General features: G+C 39.6%; 1 protein-coding gene across 1 annotated transcript in view; it reads left to right on the top strand.

Annotated features, from left to right (window-relative positions):
* The first annotated feature begins 1,973 nt into the window (after positions 1-1,973).
* The window catches only part of LOC145343875 (inner centromere protein-like), a 37,045-nt gene continuing 16,828 nt past the window's right edge, over positions 1,974-22,190 (top strand). The window contains exons 1-9 of the mRNA XM_080190354.1: positions 1,974-2,122; positions 4,904-4,999; positions 7,710-8,455; positions 10,917-10,962; positions 13,579-13,642; positions 13,744-13,864; positions 14,445-14,493; positions 15,317-15,437; positions 20,968-21,102. Coding sequence (XP_080046480.1) covers positions 1,974-2,122; positions 4,904-4,999; positions 7,710-8,455; positions 10,917-10,962; positions 13,579-13,642; positions 13,744-13,864; positions 14,445-14,493; positions 15,317-15,437; positions 20,968-21,102 — 1,527 coding nt within the window. The remainder of the gene's footprint in view (positions 2,123-4,903; positions 5,000-7,709; positions 8,456-10,916; positions 10,963-13,578; positions 13,643-13,743; positions 13,865-14,444; positions 14,494-15,316; positions 15,438-20,967; positions 21,103-22,190) is intronic.

The raw sequence follows: 22,190 nt of genomic DNA, 5'->3' as shown, positions 1-22,190 counted from the left end.
CCTCATTTAATCCTGCAGATGTTTATGTTTGAGCCTTCACATCGCATTTTGGTTCTCATTATCCTAAACTCTTGGCTCTAATGTTCCAATTTTTGCTCACATGAACCCTCCTTCCCCACTAATTTAAAATATGATTTACTAGCACACTGGTCCCAGCATGTGAAGGCTGTCCCAACTGTACAGCTGCTTTCCTCAGTATTGGTGCCGGTGCCCCATGAATCGGATTCTATTTCTCCCACGCCAGTCTTTCAGCCATGTATTCAACTATCTAATCTTGTTTACCTAATGCCAATTTGCTTGTGATCCAGTAGTAATCCGGAGATTTGATTTAGCTCTTAGCTGCTCAGCAGAACTTGTTTTTTAATCCTACCTGCATTATTGGTACTGGTATTGACCATGACAATTGGATCTTTCCCCTTCTATTCCAAGTTCCTCTCCAACCCTGAGGAAATGTCCTTGACCCTGGCACCAGACAGGCAACATCCTTTGGGATTTTTGTCCTTGCTTGCAGAGCAGTTTGCCTATAAACCTAACCAATGTGATCCACTACTATAACTGCATTCCTTTTAACTGCCCCAACTTTAATGGCTAGAGGTGCATTATAGACCCCGACAATCACATTTTGATTTGACGTGTCTTAAGTTTCCTTTGTACTTTTTGTTTCTGTTCAGGCCGTTCCCCCTCCTTTTGGGGAGCCGCCCCCTTTTTCTTTGTCCTAATGTAACTTGAGTTTGTTTACTTGGTTTGACCCGAATGACGCCCTCCCATGCTGTGACCAGTCCTTCATCCTCTTGCCCACACTCACTGCAATACAGGTTGTGGGAGGAGGAGAAGAACAGGTCAGGGTTAGATCTTTTGCACCAATTGACTCCCAAAATCTTTTTTCACCTATTACAAAGCACAAATTGGAGGCGTGGTGGAATACTCTCCACTTGTCTGGATGAGTGACGCTCCAACACTTAAATTCAATCTCAGCTCGGACAAAGCAGTTCATTCGATTGGTACTCTCTCCATTACTGTGTGTAATGAATGCACTGCAGCATCTGATCTAGACGACTTTGAGCCCTGAGCTATATCATCTAGAAGATTATGGGCAGCAGATGCATAGAACACCATCTGCAAATTGTGCACCTTCCTGACTTACAAATATATGGTGGCTAGGTCTGGAACTCCTTACACACCAGCTCTATAGGAGTATCTGCCTCCAAAAACTGCAGTTGTTCAAGAAGATGACTCTGTCAACCTCTTAAAGGCATTTCAGAATGGATAATAAAGGCCACCAGCGTTCACATCTGTGAATAAAATTTTTAAAGCACACCATAGCACTACTTTAATTGATGTGCAAAGCAAACTTATAAAAAAGCAAAAACTTGAATTGTGCATTCCCATGCAACAACTTGAGACATTGCAAATATTTTGCAATTTTGGGAGTACTGTCACTTGTAATTAGGGAGAAGTGTCAGTCAATGAGTGTGCATAAAGGTTCTTTATAACAATGGGGTATTTTCCAGAATCTTTATTTTGGGAGTGTTTGTTGTCTTTTTTTGAATATGACTTTGGATCTATTATGTCACCTGAGAGGACAGTGGTCAGTTTAATGTACAATTTGAAAGACATAGCTCTGTTAATGTAGCACCCACTCATTACTATGCTGACATGTCAGCTGAGGTGATGTCAGAGTCTCATAGACCTTGAGTTCATGACGTATTGACTCAGGCAAGAACTCTACTGAACCAAGGTTGATGCTGTATATGGTGCTTTAACTGTTCCCCGATTGTGATTGGCTAGTTAAGTGCTGATGATGAATTGTTCGTGATTAATAGTTATTGGATGATGTGATGTTTATCTTTTCCTCAAGAAGTTGATCATGCTTTACATGGTACATTTTCCAACTGGAAATTTAACTGAATTTAAATCATTTAGTTTTGATTGCTCTGCTAAATTTTAACCTTTTTTTGCCATTTAGTGACGACATGGCTTCTCGAACAGCACTCATAATGGTGGACACTGATAACATGATGCAGTATTTAGGTGAAAAGCTCAATAATGTTATTGAAGATTTTAAAGAAAATACAGTATGGCTAGAAGAAATCCAGGAGGAAGCAAAAAAGATGTTTATCAGGTAAAAATTGTCTTGGGATATGGCAAATTCCATATTACTTGTTACCATGTTACCTCTTGTTCAGATATGCTGTCAGTTTAGTCACTGCAGAACTGATTCTTGAATATGCACTTTGGAAGTTTAGATTTTGTATAACTTCACAACTTGCTTTTGACCACTGACCTATCTAGTAGGCTATTCAAAATGTTTTGCTAAGATTGGTGAAAGAGTGATGACAAATCACTTTACATCATTAAGAAGAAAGCTGAATTTTCAATTGAAATTTGGTTGAATACATCATTAAATGATTTGTTTATTAAAGTCAACTCCTGATTAAGGCATCACTTTAATTAAGGTGCAAAACACAAAAAGAAAAGCAGAAAAACGCCAGGCAAAATTTCACCAGCAGCATTGCACTCAACAACACTCAACAATCATCAATTTGCCAACAGCCGTAACTTCCTTAAGATTTGTCTATTGCTTAACCACTGCCCTCAGTTTGATGCAAGAATCCATCTGAGCACCCCTCTGTCCAAATGTGACTACATTCCTCTGTACCACATGAATCAAAAATCAAATCTGTTATTTCTGTCTGTAGCTGTAACTTCATTTAGTCTTGCAATAGAGCAATTGGGCTAGTTTGATTCCAAGAAGTGCACCTTTTATTTTCAAGGTTAAGTGTATGTTGAGAAAGGTTTGGAAGGAGTGCCATTATTGTTGAAACTTACTATGAAGAATAGCAATGTTTATAATTCGATACAAGTCAGCTGTTTTGCAGTAAGCAACCCTTTGAGTTTGGCCTCCTATTTCTCAGCTGTGCGCCATACCTCAACAATAGAAAAAAAAATTAGATTCCATGTGGCTGCAGACAACGCTCAGCTCCACTGCAGAAATGCAATAATTAGCAACCACCAGTTAGCTAACAAACAACAATGGATTTGCCACTATTTACAACTGTACATAGAGTGCTACAATCCATTGATCCCATCCTTGGCTCTGGGATCAATCTGGCTGCAAAGACTTGCACTCTGCTCTGGGATCTCTTTGCTCATTCCCTATTGGGTGATCAGATCACGTGGCCCTTCCAATGCACACTGCTAGGGGCTAGCTACGACATCAATATTAGCACTTCTCTTGCACCCCTCAGTTGTTATGATTTATCTCACTGTTTGTCCTACATCCAATATTAGCTGAGGAGAAATGTCCTCCAAGTAAATATTGAGGAATCTGAAGCAATTGTCTTTGGTCCCTGCCGCAATCCATTTCAGGCTGTTTGCCATATACTGCTCAGAGCTATGCTTCAGTATGCCCTCTTAATGCAGGAGTGCATATTCAAATTTGGATACTTGGCAACCTCTTCAACTTAAGACCTGCTTAAAGATTACTGAACAGTTATTGAGTGAATTCTTGTTTGCAGATGACTTTGTTCTTGTACTATATATTCTGGATGGCTTTCAGCTGCTTGTCGGTTGCTTTGTCCTCTTCTTGGTCTGGCACGACTGAGGAGGGAAAAAGAGGTCTATCTCGCCTATCCCTGGCCACATAGTCCAATACCTCACAGTCACCATCAACAATCTATCTTTCTATTTTGTCCAGATATTTTGCTATCTTGGAATATCCTCTCCAATATCAATGCTAGATGACTAAATCAACCATCACTTGCCAAAAGCAAGCTTGGCGTTTGGCAATTCACTCACATATGCTGATTAAAGGTTGGAAATGTTTCTTCCACCACTTTTACTGGGACAACCTCCAGTTATATAGAAACTGGAAACACGTCATCTTCTTGTCTGAGATCTGTTTGCAGTATCAGTGGCAGGACAAAATCCCAACACGGAGGTTCTTGCAAAATGCTACATACCTACATTGAGGGTATGCTCATTAAAGCATATGGTTTGTGAGGAGCATTTCCAGATACTGAAGACAGCAACCTACAGCCAACTGACCACAGGAATACATGCACCATGGGTCGTCCCAAATCATCTCGCGCTTTTCACATTTGAGAGTAAGAGTCAAGTACTTTCGGGACAAATGATTGCAGCACAAGAGGCAATGCTTTTATCTATTCCTTAAACTCTGACTTTTGTAATCGAGACTGGGCCTGATATCCTGCATGAGACTACATTAAGCTAGGCGATAGTTTTTTTCTGAACACTCTTGCATGAAAGTGATGGGAGAATCCATGATATTGTTCTTTTTGTATAGCTGCTACAGCCCTATAAACTTATAAATCTCTGATTCTCCAATTCTAGTCTCTTGGACATCCTTGATTTTAATTGCTCTGTGATTGGCAGCTGTCCTTTCAGCTGCCTTGGCCCAAGCTCAGAAATTCCCTTCCTAAGCACTCTGCTAATTAACTTATTTTTCTTCTTTTAAAATGTTCCATAAAACCTGAATCCTTGATTGAGCTTTCATTTGCTACACTAATTAAATTCTTTTTAAGTGCCTTTGGGATGTATGACAATGTCAAATATGCTGTTGTTACAGATGCCATTCATCTACTTGTTCTTGAAACTGAACCAACAGGGAGCTTATGAGTTTTGAGCAAAGTATATACAATCTTCCTGCTGATAAGATTCACATAGTCCATTTCAATAAGTCCAATCGCAGTCATTACAGTTCTCTATTTGTCCTTGATATAGTATTGAATGGGATGGTGAACTCTGCTATTGTCGGGTTAGATTCACTTGCAAAAGTGGATTGTAAACTTGAGTGGAATATCTATCTTAAAACCCAAAAGTATAATAGAGTCATTGGATATAGATGAGTTTTACTGTAGTACAAATCGAAAATGTTTTTCAGCGATTTTAATGCAGAGCCAGAGCTGATGCCCAAAACACCTTCTGAGAGAAAGCGGCGTAGGAGACGTCCATCTGTGGCCCAAGATTCCAATAAGAGGTAAGGGTATCAGTGGTATTCGGTGAAATGTGGCACAGTTTGAAGGCATTAATGATCTGAACAAGTTCAGTTCTAGATTGACATGATCTCAGCTTTTTTATTCCAAAGGTAAACTGTTAGTGGATACACTAGTTTTAATTTTCCAGAATTTGCTAAATTCTAGAATAGTCCCAACAGATTTGGAAAATGTAACACCGCTGATCAAAAAGAGGGAGAGAGAAAACCAGGAAATACAGGCTAGATAGCCTGACATCAGTCATTGAGGAAATGCTAGAATCTATTACTGAGAAAATCTTCACCACTGTGATCAGACAGAGTCAGTACGGTTTTACAGAGGGGAAATTGTGTTTGACAAATTAGGGCTTTTGAGGACATTATTAGAGGGACTGATGAAGACAAAGCAGTAGTATGCTTAGATTTCCAAAAGTAATTTGATAAGATGCCATCCAACGGCAGTCCTTCAGAGTGAGGAGGAGGATGCTTGGCACAGAGTCATACAGTAGAGAGGGAGTGAGAGAGAAAGAAAATGGGGTGGGGGTTGCAAGAAATTCAAGGGAAAGTAAAAGGCTAAATGAGAAACAAGATTGAATATAGATTTTGGATTTATTTTTAAATGTCAGCAGCCAGTAAGTCAGTCTGTGATTTATGAGGGGTTGCAAGCTGCCTCCTTGTTTTTGCATCTTGGGACTACATCTTGGTGAAGCAGGGCTTGCTATTGTGAGCAGTCCAGTGCACACACTATCCAATTGTTGAAGTCAAAGCCAATCTTTTGAGTAGGCTTTCAGGATACCTGTGAAATATTTCTGCTGGCTGCCCTGTGTTTGACCATTTTTAAGCCAAAGGTTAATACGTAAGTGAGTATTCATGGAGTTGTGGTAATATATTAACAAATGGACAGGAAGCAGAGAATTTTTTTTCCCTTTTTCCCATGGAATTTGGACATTGGTCAGGCCAGAATATGTTGCCCATCCCAAATTGACTTTGACAGTTGCATGCCAAGCCAATTTAGAGGGCAGTGATGACTTAATCGCATTGCAAAATTTGGCAGGCTGTAACTAGTGTTGTACTGCTGGGATCAGTGCTGAGTTTTTGTCTGCTGACAATCTAGATTAATGACTTGTAGAATAATGTATCCAGGTTTGCTGCTGATAAAAGCTAGGTATGAATATAATCTGTGAGGGGGAATGTAAAGCTGTAAAGAGACATGGATAGGTTAAGTGAGTGGACAACATAGTGGAGGGAAGGGCAGTTATTCACTTCAGTAAGAATATAAAACAGAATTCTCTTTTTTTTTTTGAAGATGTGAAACTTCTAAATGTTGATGTTCAGAAGGATGCTGGTATATTCCACATTCAATTTTGGTCTCCATATCTATGGAAGGATATTCATGTTTTAGAGGCAAACATTTACTCGATTATTCGGGATAAGAGGGTTGACCTGTGATAGACTGGGCCTATACTCGATGGTGTTTGGAAGAATTGAAGTATAAAGATTCTGAAGATGCTTTTCAAGATAGGCACTGAGGGGTTGAGAGTCCAGAATGTGGGGAAACAATCCTAGGATAAAGAGTTGGTGTGAGACTGAGAAATTTCTTCACTCGGAGGATTGTGGATGCTCCATTGTTGGCTGAGATTGTTGGCTCCATTTAAGGCTGAGATAGAGATTTGGTCTTGGAATTGAGGGCCTTTAGGAAACTGATATTGAACCAGAAGATCAGCCTTAATAATATTGAATGATTATTCAATATTTTGACTTGGAAGACCAAAATAGCCTACTTGTGTTCCTGTTTTTTTTCAGACTGTAAACCACTTGCAAGTAATTTGATGCTGGCTCTGAGCAATCTGCTGGATATAGTTTAGAATTGCTTTGATTAAAATTTCATAAAACCTAAGTCTGCAGTGAAATATAAAGTATGTACAGAAGTTGCCAATTCAACTGGTTGTGGTTTGTAGATATGAATGAGTTGCTGCATTTCCCTTATTCTATTTAACCTACAGGTGTTAATGTAAAATTTAATTACGTCTTAAAGACAGAAACCTGCTACTAGAAAAAGAGGTTCCATCTATCCTAACTTTGAAAGATCAAGTGGCAAATATTAGTACAAAATTGAGGTTGAGGAGGGGTGAGGGGGTATGGTGGTAGTGCAGGCCCTGTTTCTTTATATGCTAAATTGTGATACACACGAGAGATGAGATCTTAGTTCAGCAAAGTGCTCCTCTTGGTTAAGAGTTATTAGACGGATTTTTGACTAACTTTTATGTTGCATTTGATGGATCAATTGGCAAATAACAGTAGATAATTTTGCTCTGGGTGCAATTGACCACCGGTACAATCTTGCACTCTTTCTGAAGCTTTTTTCTTTTGAGTTCTACTCAACTAATTTGCATTTATTAAAAGTCTGTAAGCCAGTGTTTTTAGAATAGAAATTGTGGATGTTTTGGTGAGAACGAGACATGGCTTGGATGTGCTCCCCTCCATGGTAAAATTGTTGCTGGCACCATTTTTGTGCTATCATGCTGGACAACTATTGAGTAATTACACCTCATGGAACTGAGCCAATGTCTCTAGAAGTCTTGGAATGAAGGGAGGAAGGTCCCTAACACTATAAAGAAAACTTAAAAGAAAATACAAAATGGAATTTTGCTACTCATTTGAAAGCTGTACCTCAAAGTGAATCAATAATTTGTACAGAGATATTTTATTTCTCCAGAATTTCTAGAAACAGAAGGAATTTAAGACGTTCTTCAATTCAACGGACAAAACGCCGAAGTAGGATGGTTGATGAAAATAATAGTGGCTGTGGTAAAATAAGTGAGCAGGCACCTCCTGTGCGTGTAACACGAGCAGCTGCACGTGCAATAGCGAGTGGTAATCCTGAAACTGAAAAAATCCAAGAGTCGCCTATTATCCCAGTGAATGGTCGAGTGCCATTGGTTGTCCTGTCACTGGATGACAGTAAGAATGTAGAGTTGTACCAAAACAGTCAGGCAGCTAACTTGACCAAAACTCTGCTTACTACTTCTGGAGGTATGAAATTGGCTCAAAAGGAATTTGAGACAAAACCAGCTCCCATAAATGGATATGTTTTGGAAACGTTGACATGTGCCACTGCAGTAACCACCAAGAGTCCAAATCGTGCAGCAACCAAGGTAAAAATAGCAGAGGCAGAAACTGCTAAAGAAAATAGAGTGGACAGTGAGTATTGTTTAGCTGGCCAGGGGTTAAATAATATTCTGGGATCATCAACTGCTAGCAAGAACCACACCCCTGAAGATGAAAGCCAGACAATATCAGGACGGAGAAGCACTGTCAATCGCCGGTCCAGCCGCACTCGGTTGGCAGATAAATATTCATTGAATGTTCAACGGACTGCCGTGGTACAAGAAACCGTGAGGAAATCATTGCGTAAATCTGTTGCCAAGAGGAAGAATGTGCGGGAGCTCTCTGCCTCCAGCTGTGAGTATAATTTGTCTAAAACATTAAAACAAATGAATTACAATTTACCCCTTGTATTTCGCTGCTCTACCTCTGAACTATAATATAGCACAATATCACTGAACTTCAGATGTAGAAATATGTATTTTAGCCATGCACACAAATGGATTTGCATTGTGCCAAGAAAAAGAAGCCTCTTTGTACAGCTTGTATTGATTTGGCTGTTTATTGTGCAAGCCTTTCTCTGCTTTTTAACCCTAAGTGCAAGAATGACCTGGATCATCTGGGATAAAAAGGATAGTCATATTCTTCATGATCTTACAGAATGGCTTGCTTGAAAGTGAGAGCATAGTCAGTTTGAGGATAGTGCCCTTCTGTCTCCTGTATGTCTAGCAACGTGATGGAATTTTTATCCTGCAGAGAGGCATGCTAAAGACACACTCCTATCCTACATCTTGATCTCTTTCGTTGCTGATTCAATACATCCACGAACATAAGAAATGGAGCCAGAGTGTACTTTGTGCTCTTCCACTCTCCCCTGCCTTTTGAATAACATCATGGTTAATCTTCAACATCAACTCCACTTTCCCACCCTTTCGTATGATTCCCAAAATCTACTGATTCTGTCAAATGTACTCCTGGAAAATAGATAGTAGGAAAGAGAATTTTAGAGATTCACAAAGTCCTCTTATTCTTTATCCTGAGATTATGATTCCTAGACTTTCCAGACAGAAAAACAAGCAATCTCAACATTTTGTATTTTGAGGATTTCAAAAAATTTCACATTGTCCCTCATTCTTCTAAACTCCATGGAATATAAACTGATTTCGCTCAATCTCTCTGTCAAGTCTGGCCTGCCATCTGTAATCAGTCCAGTAAACTTTTGTACCTCTAAAGCAAGTATATCCTTTATTTGATAAGGAGACTAAAATTGTGTACAGTATTGCCAAAGTCCTGTAACTACACAGCAAATCTTCCTTATCCCTTGTGCTCCAACCTGCTTGCAATAAGTAGGTCATTTAGGCCCCTGAGTCTGTTTCATCATTGAGATCATGGCTGATCTGCAACCTAATTCCATGTATTCAGAATGTAGGTGAAGATTGCTACCTTTTTGGATAACAAAATTATATTAAGGGGAGGCATTTGTGTAGTGGTGTGGTTGGATTAATAATCCAGACACTGAGGGTAATACCCCGGGGACCTGGATTCAGATCCCATCATGAGTGAATATCTAATTTTAAAATTCAGATTTGACCTTGCAGCAATCGCTGTCTGTGGAAGAGAGTTCATAACTTCTACCACCCTTTATATATAGAAATGTTTCCTGATGCTCTTTTGGAGAACTGGTGAGACACTAAGTCAAATGGGCCATTTGTACCATAATGATTCTGTGATTTGAATTTCACTCCTTGAATGTATGACTGTAATATTTAGAGGCTGTCTCCAACTAGTCCTACACTCCCCAACCACAGAAATGGTTCTAACCACCTAAACTATTTTAATATCTTAAACTGCAATCAAATAACCTGTCACCATACTTCTTTAATCTTGTAATTTAACCTGTGATACTTTGTTAAATGCATTTTGAAAATCCAAATGTAGACTTCCACTGGTTTCCTTTTACTTGCTATTCTAATTGGTCCACAAAAAAACACATGCTAAACATGGTTACTCTACCAAGAATAGAGTTGAACCTGTATCCATTGGGGGTTTAGAAGAATGATAGCAGAATGACCCTTATTCATAGCCACTGCCTCATGACAGCTTAATTACCATGAGTTTCTGACCGCTTCAAGTTTCCATCAGAAAGACTGTGTCTCTGTAATCTGACCTTTCTCTATCTTACTGTTGGCGCATCTGCCCCTGAAACCTTCATTCGTGCCATTGTCATCTCCAGACCTCATTATCATAATGCTCTGTTGGTTAATCCTCAATTCTCTATAAATTTCTTATCTTGCACCATTCCACTTGTCCTCACTGACCTACATTAGCAACTATATTTAAAGAATTTCTAGTACTTGTTAGTCCTGTATCACAGTATGTTATTGGTCATTGCATCGGGCACAAATATTTATAAGCAAGGTTTTTTTTGTTGTTAATCATTTACTTTCAAATTCTCTGAATATGAGCTCTGTTCCCAGATGTTTTGTGTCTGCATGGCATAATGTTCTGTGATTCTGGGGGACTGTTAAGGGTCTAAAGAAGGTATATTTGGTCAAGTTGGAGAAGGAATACTTCGTGTGTTAGATGGTTTAGTTTGGGGCGTGTCCATTTTTCTTTTCAATTGGCCATTAATTGTTATTATGTGTCCTTTACTGTTTTTATAATGTCCTAATATGGTATACTATGCTAGGAATCTAGCTAAATGTTGCAACTGATTTTGAATCCAGATTTGAGAGAATACCATTTGTTCAAATTGCTTTTTATTGCATTTGTGTTTACCAAATAAATTGTTTTTTTTTAATGTGCCTGGCCTTTATAGATCTGAATTCTGCTGACAAAGTGGAAGAAATTGATGAGAGAGAATGGTAAGAGAATTTTTACTGGGATGTAAATTTATCTACGTTCAGTGTGGACTCCTCTTTAAAGTTGGTTTTTGAATGGGTCATATCTAAGTGCATCTTGTTAATCCTACCTAAAGGGGTGTGTTGCAGGAATCCTTCCTCATTTTTGGATACAGTGTCTTGAGTTGGACACAATTTCATGTGATATTGCCCTTAACCAAGTATCTAATTTTCATGCAGATCTTCCAAGTGCTTGTTGATGGTCAGTATCTAGTCAAATCATGTCTTGTCTGTGAGCAAAGAGGGTGTTACAGGCCGCTGGAGCATCTATGGTATATGATTGTTCTTAATAAGCAATGTGGCAAGGTACTTCCCCACTCCCCAACCCTGTCCTGCTGCTTTATTAATACTTTCATCAACCTTTCTGTTACCTCTTCCAAAGTTAGTTAAGATGTGGAGTTGCAGATGTTGGACTGGGGTAGGCACAGTAAAAACTCTCAGTTCTGAGTTAAAGTCCAACAGGTTTATTTGGAATCACAAGCTTTATATTCCAACTGCCAGGACACGTATGTTAATGATGTCGAGATGCTGGTGTTGGACTGATGAAGGAGCAGCATCACTCTGAAAGCTTGTGATTGCAAATAAACCTGTTGGACTTTAACCTGGTGTTGTGAGACTTCTTAAAGTTAGTTACATGTGACTTTCCCCTGAGGAATCCATGCTTGCTGACTTTAATTAACCCATATTTGCCTATGCACCATTTAGTTTCGTCCAAAGTTAAGCTGATTGAGTTATCATTGCTGGGCTTATCTTTCACATGCTTTGTTTTTGAACAATGATGGAGTGTTTGAAATTTTCCAGTCCTCTGGCATCACCCCTGAGTCTAAGGCTGAAAAATTATGGTAACTTACACTTTCCATTCCACCACATCCTTGTGTGCAACTCGCCTGAGGCTGGTGCCTTTTATCAGCCTGTAAGTACAGACAGCCTATCCAATATCTCACCCTTATCAATTTTAAACTCTTCTGGTATCTGAATTGCCTCCTTGGAAAACAAACAACCTGACATGAGTCTGTCTAATCTAGCAGCATTTAAGAATGTTTGAAATTTTCTTTAAGAGCAGTAACTTGGTCAGTTTGATTAATACAGCTCTGGCCAAGGTCAAGTCTAGAAACAACTTAAATTGCCAAACTAGCTGGCTCAACGTGGGATGCTGCTATCACCACCCTCCGAACCCAACATCCAGCCGAATGCTATCATGTGTATCATTACTGGAACACATCATTCCAAACCGCTCCCTGTCCTGGCATACATCATTCCTCCATATAACTTCATCCTGGTTTATTCAGCCCACCCAAGGTATAACTCCTGTCAAAAAGGCTGATCTGGAAAAACCCTCCCAAGCATGACTTCAATGCAAATTCCACCTGGACATATGAATGGGAAGCATTGGATACGACAACACAGTATCTGGTCTCAAATCCAACCCAATGGCTGCCTGGCTGCAACCTTTCAAGGAAAGAGTGGTCCACCCTCAACAGGTTCAGACACACAGTCCTTGCTTGGCCAACATCTACGGATGGGACATTAATATCTGCTCACTGTGCCTGTGGGAGAGAGCAAACTAGACACCACATCATAGAGGACTATCCAATCCACAGATTTAGTAGAGGCTTATCCACCTTTGCACACAGGACCGGAAGAAACCGCTTGGCTTTGGGACTTTACATTTGCTAAATAAATAAGCTGAAATTTGGTTTATTACAAAAATGCATTTTTATTCAGTGTGTTTGTGCACCACCTGTGAGCAACCCAGTTCTACATGACTCAAATGACTTTTTGAAAATGTACATAAGCTATGATGGGGGCATTAGTCAGTTTCTTTAAAAATATATATGTTAGCATCCTTGCACGCAAAGGTACAGCTTCATTTTTTACCTTCTTTTGAGGACTGCTAGCAATGGAAACTAGCAATAGTGGCTAATTTATCTTGGATGTAATCGGTAGGTTTTTTTTGTGCGCAGGCTAGTACCAAAAAAATCATCAACTCTTTAGCTGTCTCATGCAGTCTGCTGCCACCATGTATCTCGGAGGTCTTGATGTGGACCTCAAGGATCTGTCTCTATGCTAAGCAAGACACTGAGAATGATGGTATTCTGGTTGAATATACTTACATGAAGTTTATTGCTAACAAGAACTACACACAGCTCTACGCAGGCCTGGGTTATAACAATGCCATAGTTTGATGACTTGATTATCTGCCTGATTCCAGATATACACAGAATCTCACTGGAAGAATCACAGACAGTAGTGAACATCATGAGGGATCATGAACAATAGTGAGCATCTAACGTGGAGGCTGTACCTTTTTATCCTCCAACCTTACATGCTTGTGATGTCATTGTTTGCATTGGCATGCATACAGTATCATAATAGTTTGTGCTTAAAATGCCACCATTATTTGCTCTAGTTACACTGGGTATTTTTGTATGTGGTGTGCCCTGTTTATATTTTTCTGCTTATGGAAAAGTTGATATTGTTTTTCCACAGCTAAGCTCTAGACACTGAAGATAAGGACTCACGTAGTTCTAAAGTGTTTTACTTTGGAAACCAAAACAGTAATTTCTTATCATTTTACAGTGAAGTTTTGGGCACTCTGCTTAAATCTGAGCAGCAAAAGGAAGAGAAGCAGCCAGTTACACTGGTAGGTGTAGTATAATTTGGCATTTTTTAAAAAAAAGTTGACTTTTGCATTTCAAACTTGTTCATTAAATGTGTATGAACTAAGTGTTTTATTGTATACAGGTTCCTGAAAAACAAGAACGTAGATGCACACGAAGTGCCATGAAAATTGCCACTGGCAATCTGGAGAAGGAGACAGCAGATGATGTGCAGGCTTGTAGAAGTTTAAGAACTCTGGGAAAAGGTGTGCAATGAGTAAACTTTAACAGGCCCTACTTCAATATTTTAGTGCATGATTCTCTTGTGATATTGTGCTTGTTGATTTTCTAATTATAAAATGCATTAAAGCTTGGAAAAGGATAGTGAAAAATGGAACATCTTTTCCCAAAATATTTCTTATCCTCTGGCAATGACTCGGCAACATTCCTAAAGGTTAAATCCTTATTGCTAAATCAGGTGCAAGGACCAAAACAGAAGTGTCACGCATCTGTGTCCTGGTGGATGTCATTGTTGTCAAAGTGGTGATCAATGACAGCAGTTATTTTTAACAAGGAGGGGGGTTTATGGTGGCAGGTTTCAAGCACTGGAAAAAAGTATCAGTGGAAAGGGAACTGTTAATATTGCCTGACAGAACCAAAAAGGGAACTTGAGATGCTTAACAGCTTTGGGGAAACAGCATCCACAACATTCACCTGATTTACGTGTCTCTGGCCAACTAAGCTAACTGGCCCCCACTCATAGAATACTGCAACATAAGGAAGATCTGTGTAATGGTTGTTATTAATTGGTATTTAAATACTTGTATGTTTTTTATAATTTCACAGACAGCAGTGATTCTGATAAACCAATCTCTCCGGATGACCAATGTGCTGGGTAAGTTTCTGCTGAGACTCGCACCTGCTGTTGTCATTGTTCGATGGCCTGAGATTAAATGCAACATTTTATGGTGCTCTACTATTTATGATATAGTGCTGTACTACTAATGTTGTTAGTTCCAAATACACAACAGTGAAGTGTTTGGCAATGGGTGTGACAGTGAAAGCAGGGGAAAGTTTAGAAAAATTGATAGTGCCCAGAACTTCCAGTAGATGGGGAAAATGGGGAGGACTACAAACTGGAATTTTGTTTTGAAGTACTGTGCAGAAATCTAAATTACTAGTAGACAACATACCCTCAAATTTTTTTTGGCGATTTGTTTAAGCAAATGATCATTTAAACTATCTTGCACAATTACATACTTAATTGGCCATCTCTTATGCAGGGACATTTGGTTTATGATCGCACAACTTAAAAAAGAACATTCCTGGTGGGTGAATTTGTTAATTAGAGCATTTTTCCAATTCTATTAATTATTGCACTAATAAGAAAGAGAAGTATAAGTTGTCTTTTTTTGCTAGCAGCATATTTATGAATAGATTCTGAGCAAGCTTGCATATATGCCCTGAATTGGGTTCAATTTAAGTTACTTGAATGGGTTTAAGCGTAGTACGTCTGATGAATATTCAGGAAAAGAATCTGGTTCTATAAATGTAAATACATTAAATAGTTTGAACATTTGAGTAAAAGCTTTTACAGACCCCTTGAGCAGTAAAATGGCTCAAAGGATACTATTTTAGCTATCTTGTTTGCAAAACTACAAAAGATATTTGGCTATTGCCTTTGCAGCTTCATTAACTTCCTATGTTGCTATTCTTAGACGGAAGCGCAGTTACAAGCGTGCAATAGCAAATGACTGTCATTACTCTGAAGTATTAGAAAAGGATGACTCACCACCAAAAAAGAACAGCCCTTCACCACCACGTGTTACAGCTGGCAAAGTAAGTTGTGAACAGAATCGTCTGAAAATTGGAAGTGCAAGGATCTTAGTTTTTTTAACCATTAAGATTGAGATCATCTGTTCTGCTGCCTCTGCCATCTCTCTCCTTATTTTAGCTCATCAGGTCAAACTTTGATCACAGCTCTCACATTCTTAGCCCCGACTTGCAAATTTTCTTTAATTTCTCATCTATCTAATGTTTTTTCTGAACTAATCTTGTCCATAAGACCTATCAGCTACTTGGTTCAATTAGGCAATGTGAAAAGTTCCTTTTCCTCTGTTATTTCTTCCAAAGCTTAACGTCTGTCACCATAAAGCATCTCCCTTTTTAAAAATAATCCCCACCTTTAAGTGTCCTTGTGAATTACAGGTCCACCTAAAATAATGTTCTGGGAACCATGTTCGAATCCTGCTACGGCAGATGGTGGAATTTGAATTCAGTAAAAATAACTGGAATTAAGAATATAGTGATGACCGTGAAATATATAAAACATAGAACCCTACAGTGCAGAAAGAGGCCCTTCGGCCCATCGAGTCTGCACTGAACACAATCCCAGCCAGGCTCTACCCCCATATCCCTACATACTTTACCCACTAATCCCTCTAACCTACACACCCCTGGACACTAAGGGGCAATTTCTTAGCGTGGCCAATCAACCTAACCCACACATCTTTGGACTGCGGGAGGTAACTGGAGTACCCGGAGGAAACCCACGCAGACAGTGACCCGAGCCGGGAACCGAACCCAGGACCCTGGAGCTGTGAAGCAGCAGTGCTAACCACTGTGCTACCGTGCCGCCGATAATTGACTATTGGGAAAACCCGTCTGGTTCATGAATGTCCTTTAGAGAAGGAAATTGCCGTCCTTACTGGTCTGGCTTACATGTGACTCCAGAGCCATGGCAACTACGGATGGGCAATAAATGCTGGCCAGCCAACAACGCACGTATCCAAAAAATGAATATAATGCTTTATTTGGTCCTATTCTTGTCTGTATAAATGTAGTCAGAGTTACCTGCAATATGTTTCTCTAAGAATTATCTCGAGTCCCAAGAATTTATCCTTGGTCCTTCCCTTTTCTCATTTATGTACTGTCATTTGATGCTAGCATACAAAAAGTGTCAGGATCCACACCTGCACATCCAACCTCCACCACTTCTCTTGGCCAGACCTGTTGTCTTTATCCTATGTTTTCTGTTATTCCATGCCAAGGCCGTGTTGGTTGTCTGTCTTATAGTAATGGAACAGCAAAAATTTCCTCCATCCAAAATGGGTAAATGGCATTGTCCTTTGTACTCTTTGCTATCCTGTTGTGGTTAGAGAACTCAGTGATTAAGATACTGGGCTGGAAAATCAGAGGCCAGGTCAAATGATCCAAAGAGACTAGTTCAAATTCCACCATGGTGGCTTGGTACTTGAGTTCAGTTAATTAAATAAATGTGGAATTAAAAACTAGTATAATAATGCTAGAGGTGAAAATAGCAGATTTGTTATAAAAACCAACCTGGTTTATTTAATGTATTTTATGGAAGGAAATCTGGTTTCCTTACCTGGTCTAACTGTATGTAACCGTACACTCAGCAATGTGGTTGGCTGTTAACTGACAGTCACTCAGATACCTGCTGGGTTTCGCTGTTTCTTGAGTTCAGTGAAAGACAACCTTCTGGCCTGATCCACCTGTGTGCAGGATTGTGTCTACAGTTCCCAGTGGATCTCTCACTGCTGCTTCATCGCTCACCCATTGCCACAGAACCTTTTTTGGATTATTGATGTATGAATTAGATTTGAGGGAGATGTGCTCACCATCAACCTCAGTCTCTACTCCCATGTCCAGCTATATCCAGATTCAGGACAGAATCCTGATGGCTGGAGGTAGAACAGGGTGCAGTTGATGACCAGGACATCTTGTCCTGCCTTTCGTGCTCCATAACATATTGCTGATTCTGCCTTCCAGCCCCTTTTAACCTGTTAGTGGTTTGCTCTGCGCAGTCTGCCAGAAACAGACTTCACGTACTCAGGTAGGCGAGACCTCTCTCGCCAAGGGCTTAGGCCTATCAGCTACCCTCATCTGGTTTAGCCCGTCCCACTCAAGGCAGCTTTCTGGGATGTGGCCACTTGTGCTTGAAACAGTTCCTTGGAGCCACAAGTGAGAGCTGAATGTCAGGTGGGGTCCAATGCAGGTGAACTACTGAGAAGAATATGATGTGCTTGGACTATACGCCCCTAATATTCACTTGAACCATGACCAGATGCAGTGAATTAATTAATAAAAGCACCAGGTGGTTTGCAAACTTGGCTACGCATTTTCTTTCACACGAGTGCGCTTCTAATATCAAATAATATCTGCTCCATCATCTTCTGCTTCCACCTGTCATCGCCCATCTTTGTTCCTCACTCAGCACATGTGCTACTAAATGCTCTCATGCTAGGGGTCACAGTCTGAGAATAAAGGTTAAGCCATTCCAGACTGAGATGAGGAAAAACTTCTTCACTCAGAGTTGTGAGCCTGTGGAACTCTCTACTATAGAAAGCTGTTGGAGCCAGTTCATTAGATATGTTCAAGAGGGTGCTAGACATATCCTTTCATCCCTTTAGCAACAAGGGCCATGGAAAGAAAGCAGGAATGGGATACTGGAAGTACATGATGAGCCATGATATTGAATGGTGGTGCAGGCTTGAAGGGCTGAATGGCCTACTTCACCTATTTTCTGTTTCTATGCTCTCCTGGCTGGTCTCCCATCTTGCATCCTCTAAACCTGAGCTCATTCAAACCTGCTGTTTGTGCCCTAACTTGCATTAAGTCCATTCACCCTTCATCCCTGGGCTTACTGACACCCATTGGCTTCCCATTCTGGCAATGCCTTTTTTTTTAATTCTCACCCTGATTTTAAAATGCCTCTGTGACCTTACTCCTCAACCTCTGAAATCTCCTCTAGCCCTATAGCACTTGGTACTTTGCATTCCAGTAAAACTGGTCTTTTGCACATCCCTGATTTTCATAGACAGTTGAAGGAAAGGCTGTCAAAACCCTAGTTCTGAAATTCCCTCCTAAAGTTTCTCTTTTTAAGGTGTAACTTTTTAAAATCTCATTTTGAATATTTCTTTGTTTCTCAGTATCAAATTTTGTTACAAATTGCCTTGGAATATTATAACTACATGAAAAACACTATATATAAGTTGTTGAGTTAGCTACTAATTTATATAAAAATGCCTCCATCATACAATGGGTGGAATCAATTCTCATCATTTGTTGAAGCTTTTCATCCTTTTAAACCTTGTGGCATGACTTCTGTATTCTCTGCAAGGTCTTGCCATTTCCCTAAACTAAGCTGATGAAAACTGGGCATAGAGTTCTATCTGCAGCCCAACAAATTTGCAAATGATTGGTATGTCCTCCTTTTGCTCTGTACCCCTATTTATAAAGCCCAGAAAATTATATGTTGGTGTCCTACTTATAAGGATTTTTGTATCTGAACCTCAAGTTATCTCTGCTTTTTTAATTAAACTTAATGTTATCATTCACTGCATGTTACCTTTCTTCTTCCTCCTCCTTAGATGCATTGCCTTGAATTTCACCCATATTTTATCCTTCCAATATCCTGGACTTTCCTGAAATTGCATATGGTCCTTTCGGTTTTCCAGACTCCTATTTTTTCATCATCAGATTGATATTCTGGATGGTGCATGTCTTGGGCAACTTACAGGTGGTGGTGGTGGTTCTATTTGGTTGCTGTCCTTGTAAATAAAAATTGTTTCTCAATTGACTCACCTGGTTAAATAAAAGCCTGTTCTTATGGGTGGTCAGGTCTCAGGTTTGAAAGAAATCTTTGACTTGCCACCTCAGTTTTTCACTTTCAAATGAATGACAGTGTTGTAGCTGTGCTGGAACTGCTTGGGTAGACGTGACTAAATCTGAAGCACAAGTCTTTAGTACAGCCAGGATGTTGTCAGGGTCCATAGTCTTTCCTGTATCGAGCTTGCTCATAAGCTCTTACGTTTTGTGGAGCAAATCAAATTGACTAGTTCTGTCACCTGCAATGGTGGGGACCTCGGAAACAGACTGAGGTTATCGTCCACTTGATCCCTGACTGAAAGTGGTTGCAAACGCATCAACTTCTGGAGGAATCGTTCTGCAGAACTGAAATAAAACAAGTGAACATATTGAAGTTGGAAAGGGATGGGGAGGAGAAAAAAACAAAAAAAAAGTTATTGGATGATGTAACTGAGTTAAGGAATGAAAATTTTAAAAGTAAATAGTTAAGACAGTGGGGAACTTTAGGAAATGGTGGACACATGGGATTAAAATGTAGCAACCATGGAAAGCAGGTTTGAATTTTTAAATGGAATATCTGTGTAATGAGCAGATCCATTGGCTTCAGGTCAAATGGAGCATTTAGATTTAACTTCTGCTAGCACAATTCTGATTTATCTGATGGAAGAGAATGAAGTTGTAGAGTCAGTGTAAGAAGAGTTTGATTTGGCTAATCAAATGAAGATAATCAGGCATAAAGGGGAGGGGCAGGCTGTTCCAGTGAAGAATTAAGGTACTCAAGGAATATGATGTCAGGGCCAAAAAATTGATATTGAAAAGGCATTGGAGATGCAGGTAAACCAAACACTGGGAGAAAGAAAAGTGTAAATATGGCATTAAATTAGTTAATTGCTTCAGCTTGCTCCCGTCCCAATTCATCAATAAGGACAGACAGACCTTTTTGTACTTTGGATGTAGGAAATAAAGAAATTTAGAACTGACATTATTATCTAGCATTAGTATTACTTAAAGCCAAAGAATCAAGTGCAGCAAGCTCTGAGGGAGAAGAAACTGTGACTTTTTATATCCAAGAAGCAGTTCTCCGTCTTAAAACAATTTGAGAAGCTAAGAATTCAATTTCAGAATTAAAATTCAGGCTGGAGAAAGTTACATTGAATGAGGGGGTGGGAATTGGACACTTCTTGCTAAGAAGGTGATGGTAGCAGGAAAAACAACCATATTGAACTCTATTTTGTTGACTGGGGGTTTAGTGCCCCTCTTTGGACAGTTCTCTACAGACAATTACTTGATAACTTTGCCATCCATTTATTTTGTTTTATTTCTAATTGGTCTTGTTTACTTTTTGTTATTTCTGCATGTTGTGTTTGTCTTTATTAATTCAGCCTTTTCTAATTTTTTTTACTTGATCCCTTAAATTTTCTATTCTCAAATTTGGAGGGGTGCAACTTGACTCATAACCAGTTTGGTATGCTGTGTGGCAAGAATAACTTGGTAAAGTTGGAGAAGACAATGTACTAATTACCTCTGGTAATTAGTCTAATTCTAATGCAGATACAGGGTACTTTTCATTTAAAAGTAATTGGCAACATGCAATCCTCAGAAGATTTTGAAATGTACAGAACCAAGGTGCTGAATAAATTAAACATGGTAAAGTGAGCCTAATGTTTTTTCTATCATCATTTGTTGGGAAGAATTTTGGAAATAATCACTGACTCCCCAAGTCCAGCATACAACAGTGAGACCAAATTTATTTTTGTAGGTGGTTCGACCAAAGCACAAAAGTTTCCTCCATGCAGTTCAGAAGAATCAATTGTTGATGACTCCAGTGTCAGTTGGCCGCACAGTGGTGAAATCTTTCATTAAACGCAACACCCCGTTAAAAGTTGATCCCAAGGTATGTGTGTTCTATCTCCTCTTTAAGATATCACAATCACAGAATACGACAGTGCAGAAGAGGCCCCCTGGCCCATTTGAGTCTCCACTGACACATGAAATGCCTGACCTGCCCACCTAATCCCACTTGTCAGCACTAGGCCCATAACCTTGAATGTTGTGATGTGCCAAGTACTCATCCAGGTACTTTTTTTAAAGGATGCAACGCATCCCGCCTCCACCACCCTCCCAGGCAGTGTGTTCCAGACTGTCATCACCCTCTGAGTAAAAACGTTTTCCCTCAAATCCCCCTAAACCTTCCCCCCCCCACCCCCTGTAACTGACCCTTCAACTAAGGGGAACAGCTGCTCCCTTCCATCCTAACCATGTCCCTCATAATCTTGTACACCTCAATCAGGTCATTCCTCAATACGAAAACAACCCAAGCCTATCCAACCTCTCTTCATAACTTAAATGTTCCATCCCAGGCAGCATCCTGGTAAATCTCTGTATCTCCTCCACTGCATTCTTGTCGTTCCTATAATGTGGTGACCAGAACTGCACACAGTACTTCAGCTGTGGCCTCACCAAAGTTCTATACAACTCCATCATGACCTCTCTGCTTTTGTAATCTATACCCTGATTAATAAAGGTGAATGTGCCATATGCCTTTTTCACCACCCTATTGACCTGCCTTTCTGCTTTCAGAGATCTATGGACAAAGAAGCCAAGGTCCCTTTTGTTCTTTGGAACTTCCCAGTATTAGACTGTTCGTAGTATACTTCCTTGTCAAATTACTCCTTCCAAAGTGCATTACCTTTTCAGGGTTAAATTCCATCTGCCACTTATCTGCCCATTCGATCATTTCATCCATACCTTACTGTAACCCAAGACACTCAATGTTAAGAAGACCTGAGGTTACCTCAAAATAATCAGTCCTTGGCTGAATGCCTCACAGACTGCTAGTAAAAGATTATGTGGTGTTAAATGTAACCTAATTCATTACATACTTAATGGCTTTTGTTTATAATTTCCTTGTATCTCTGCTTTTTCAGCAAATTTAAGTAAAATGCACCTACTCTATGTATATAATTTATTCATTTACCTACC

Source organism: Carcharhinus amblyrhynchos, chromosome 6, assembly GCF_965287045.1.
Source record: "Carcharhinus amblyrhynchos chromosome 6, sCarAmb.v2.hapA, whole genome shotgun sequence".
In the NCBI taxonomy this organism is placed as follows: Eukaryota; Metazoa; Chordata; class Chondrichthyes; order Carcharhiniformes; family Carcharhinidae; genus Carcharhinus; species Carcharhinus amblyrhynchos.
The sequence above is the reverse complement of the archived record's forward strand: the minus strand, read 5'-3'. Positions and strand labels throughout refer to the sequence as shown.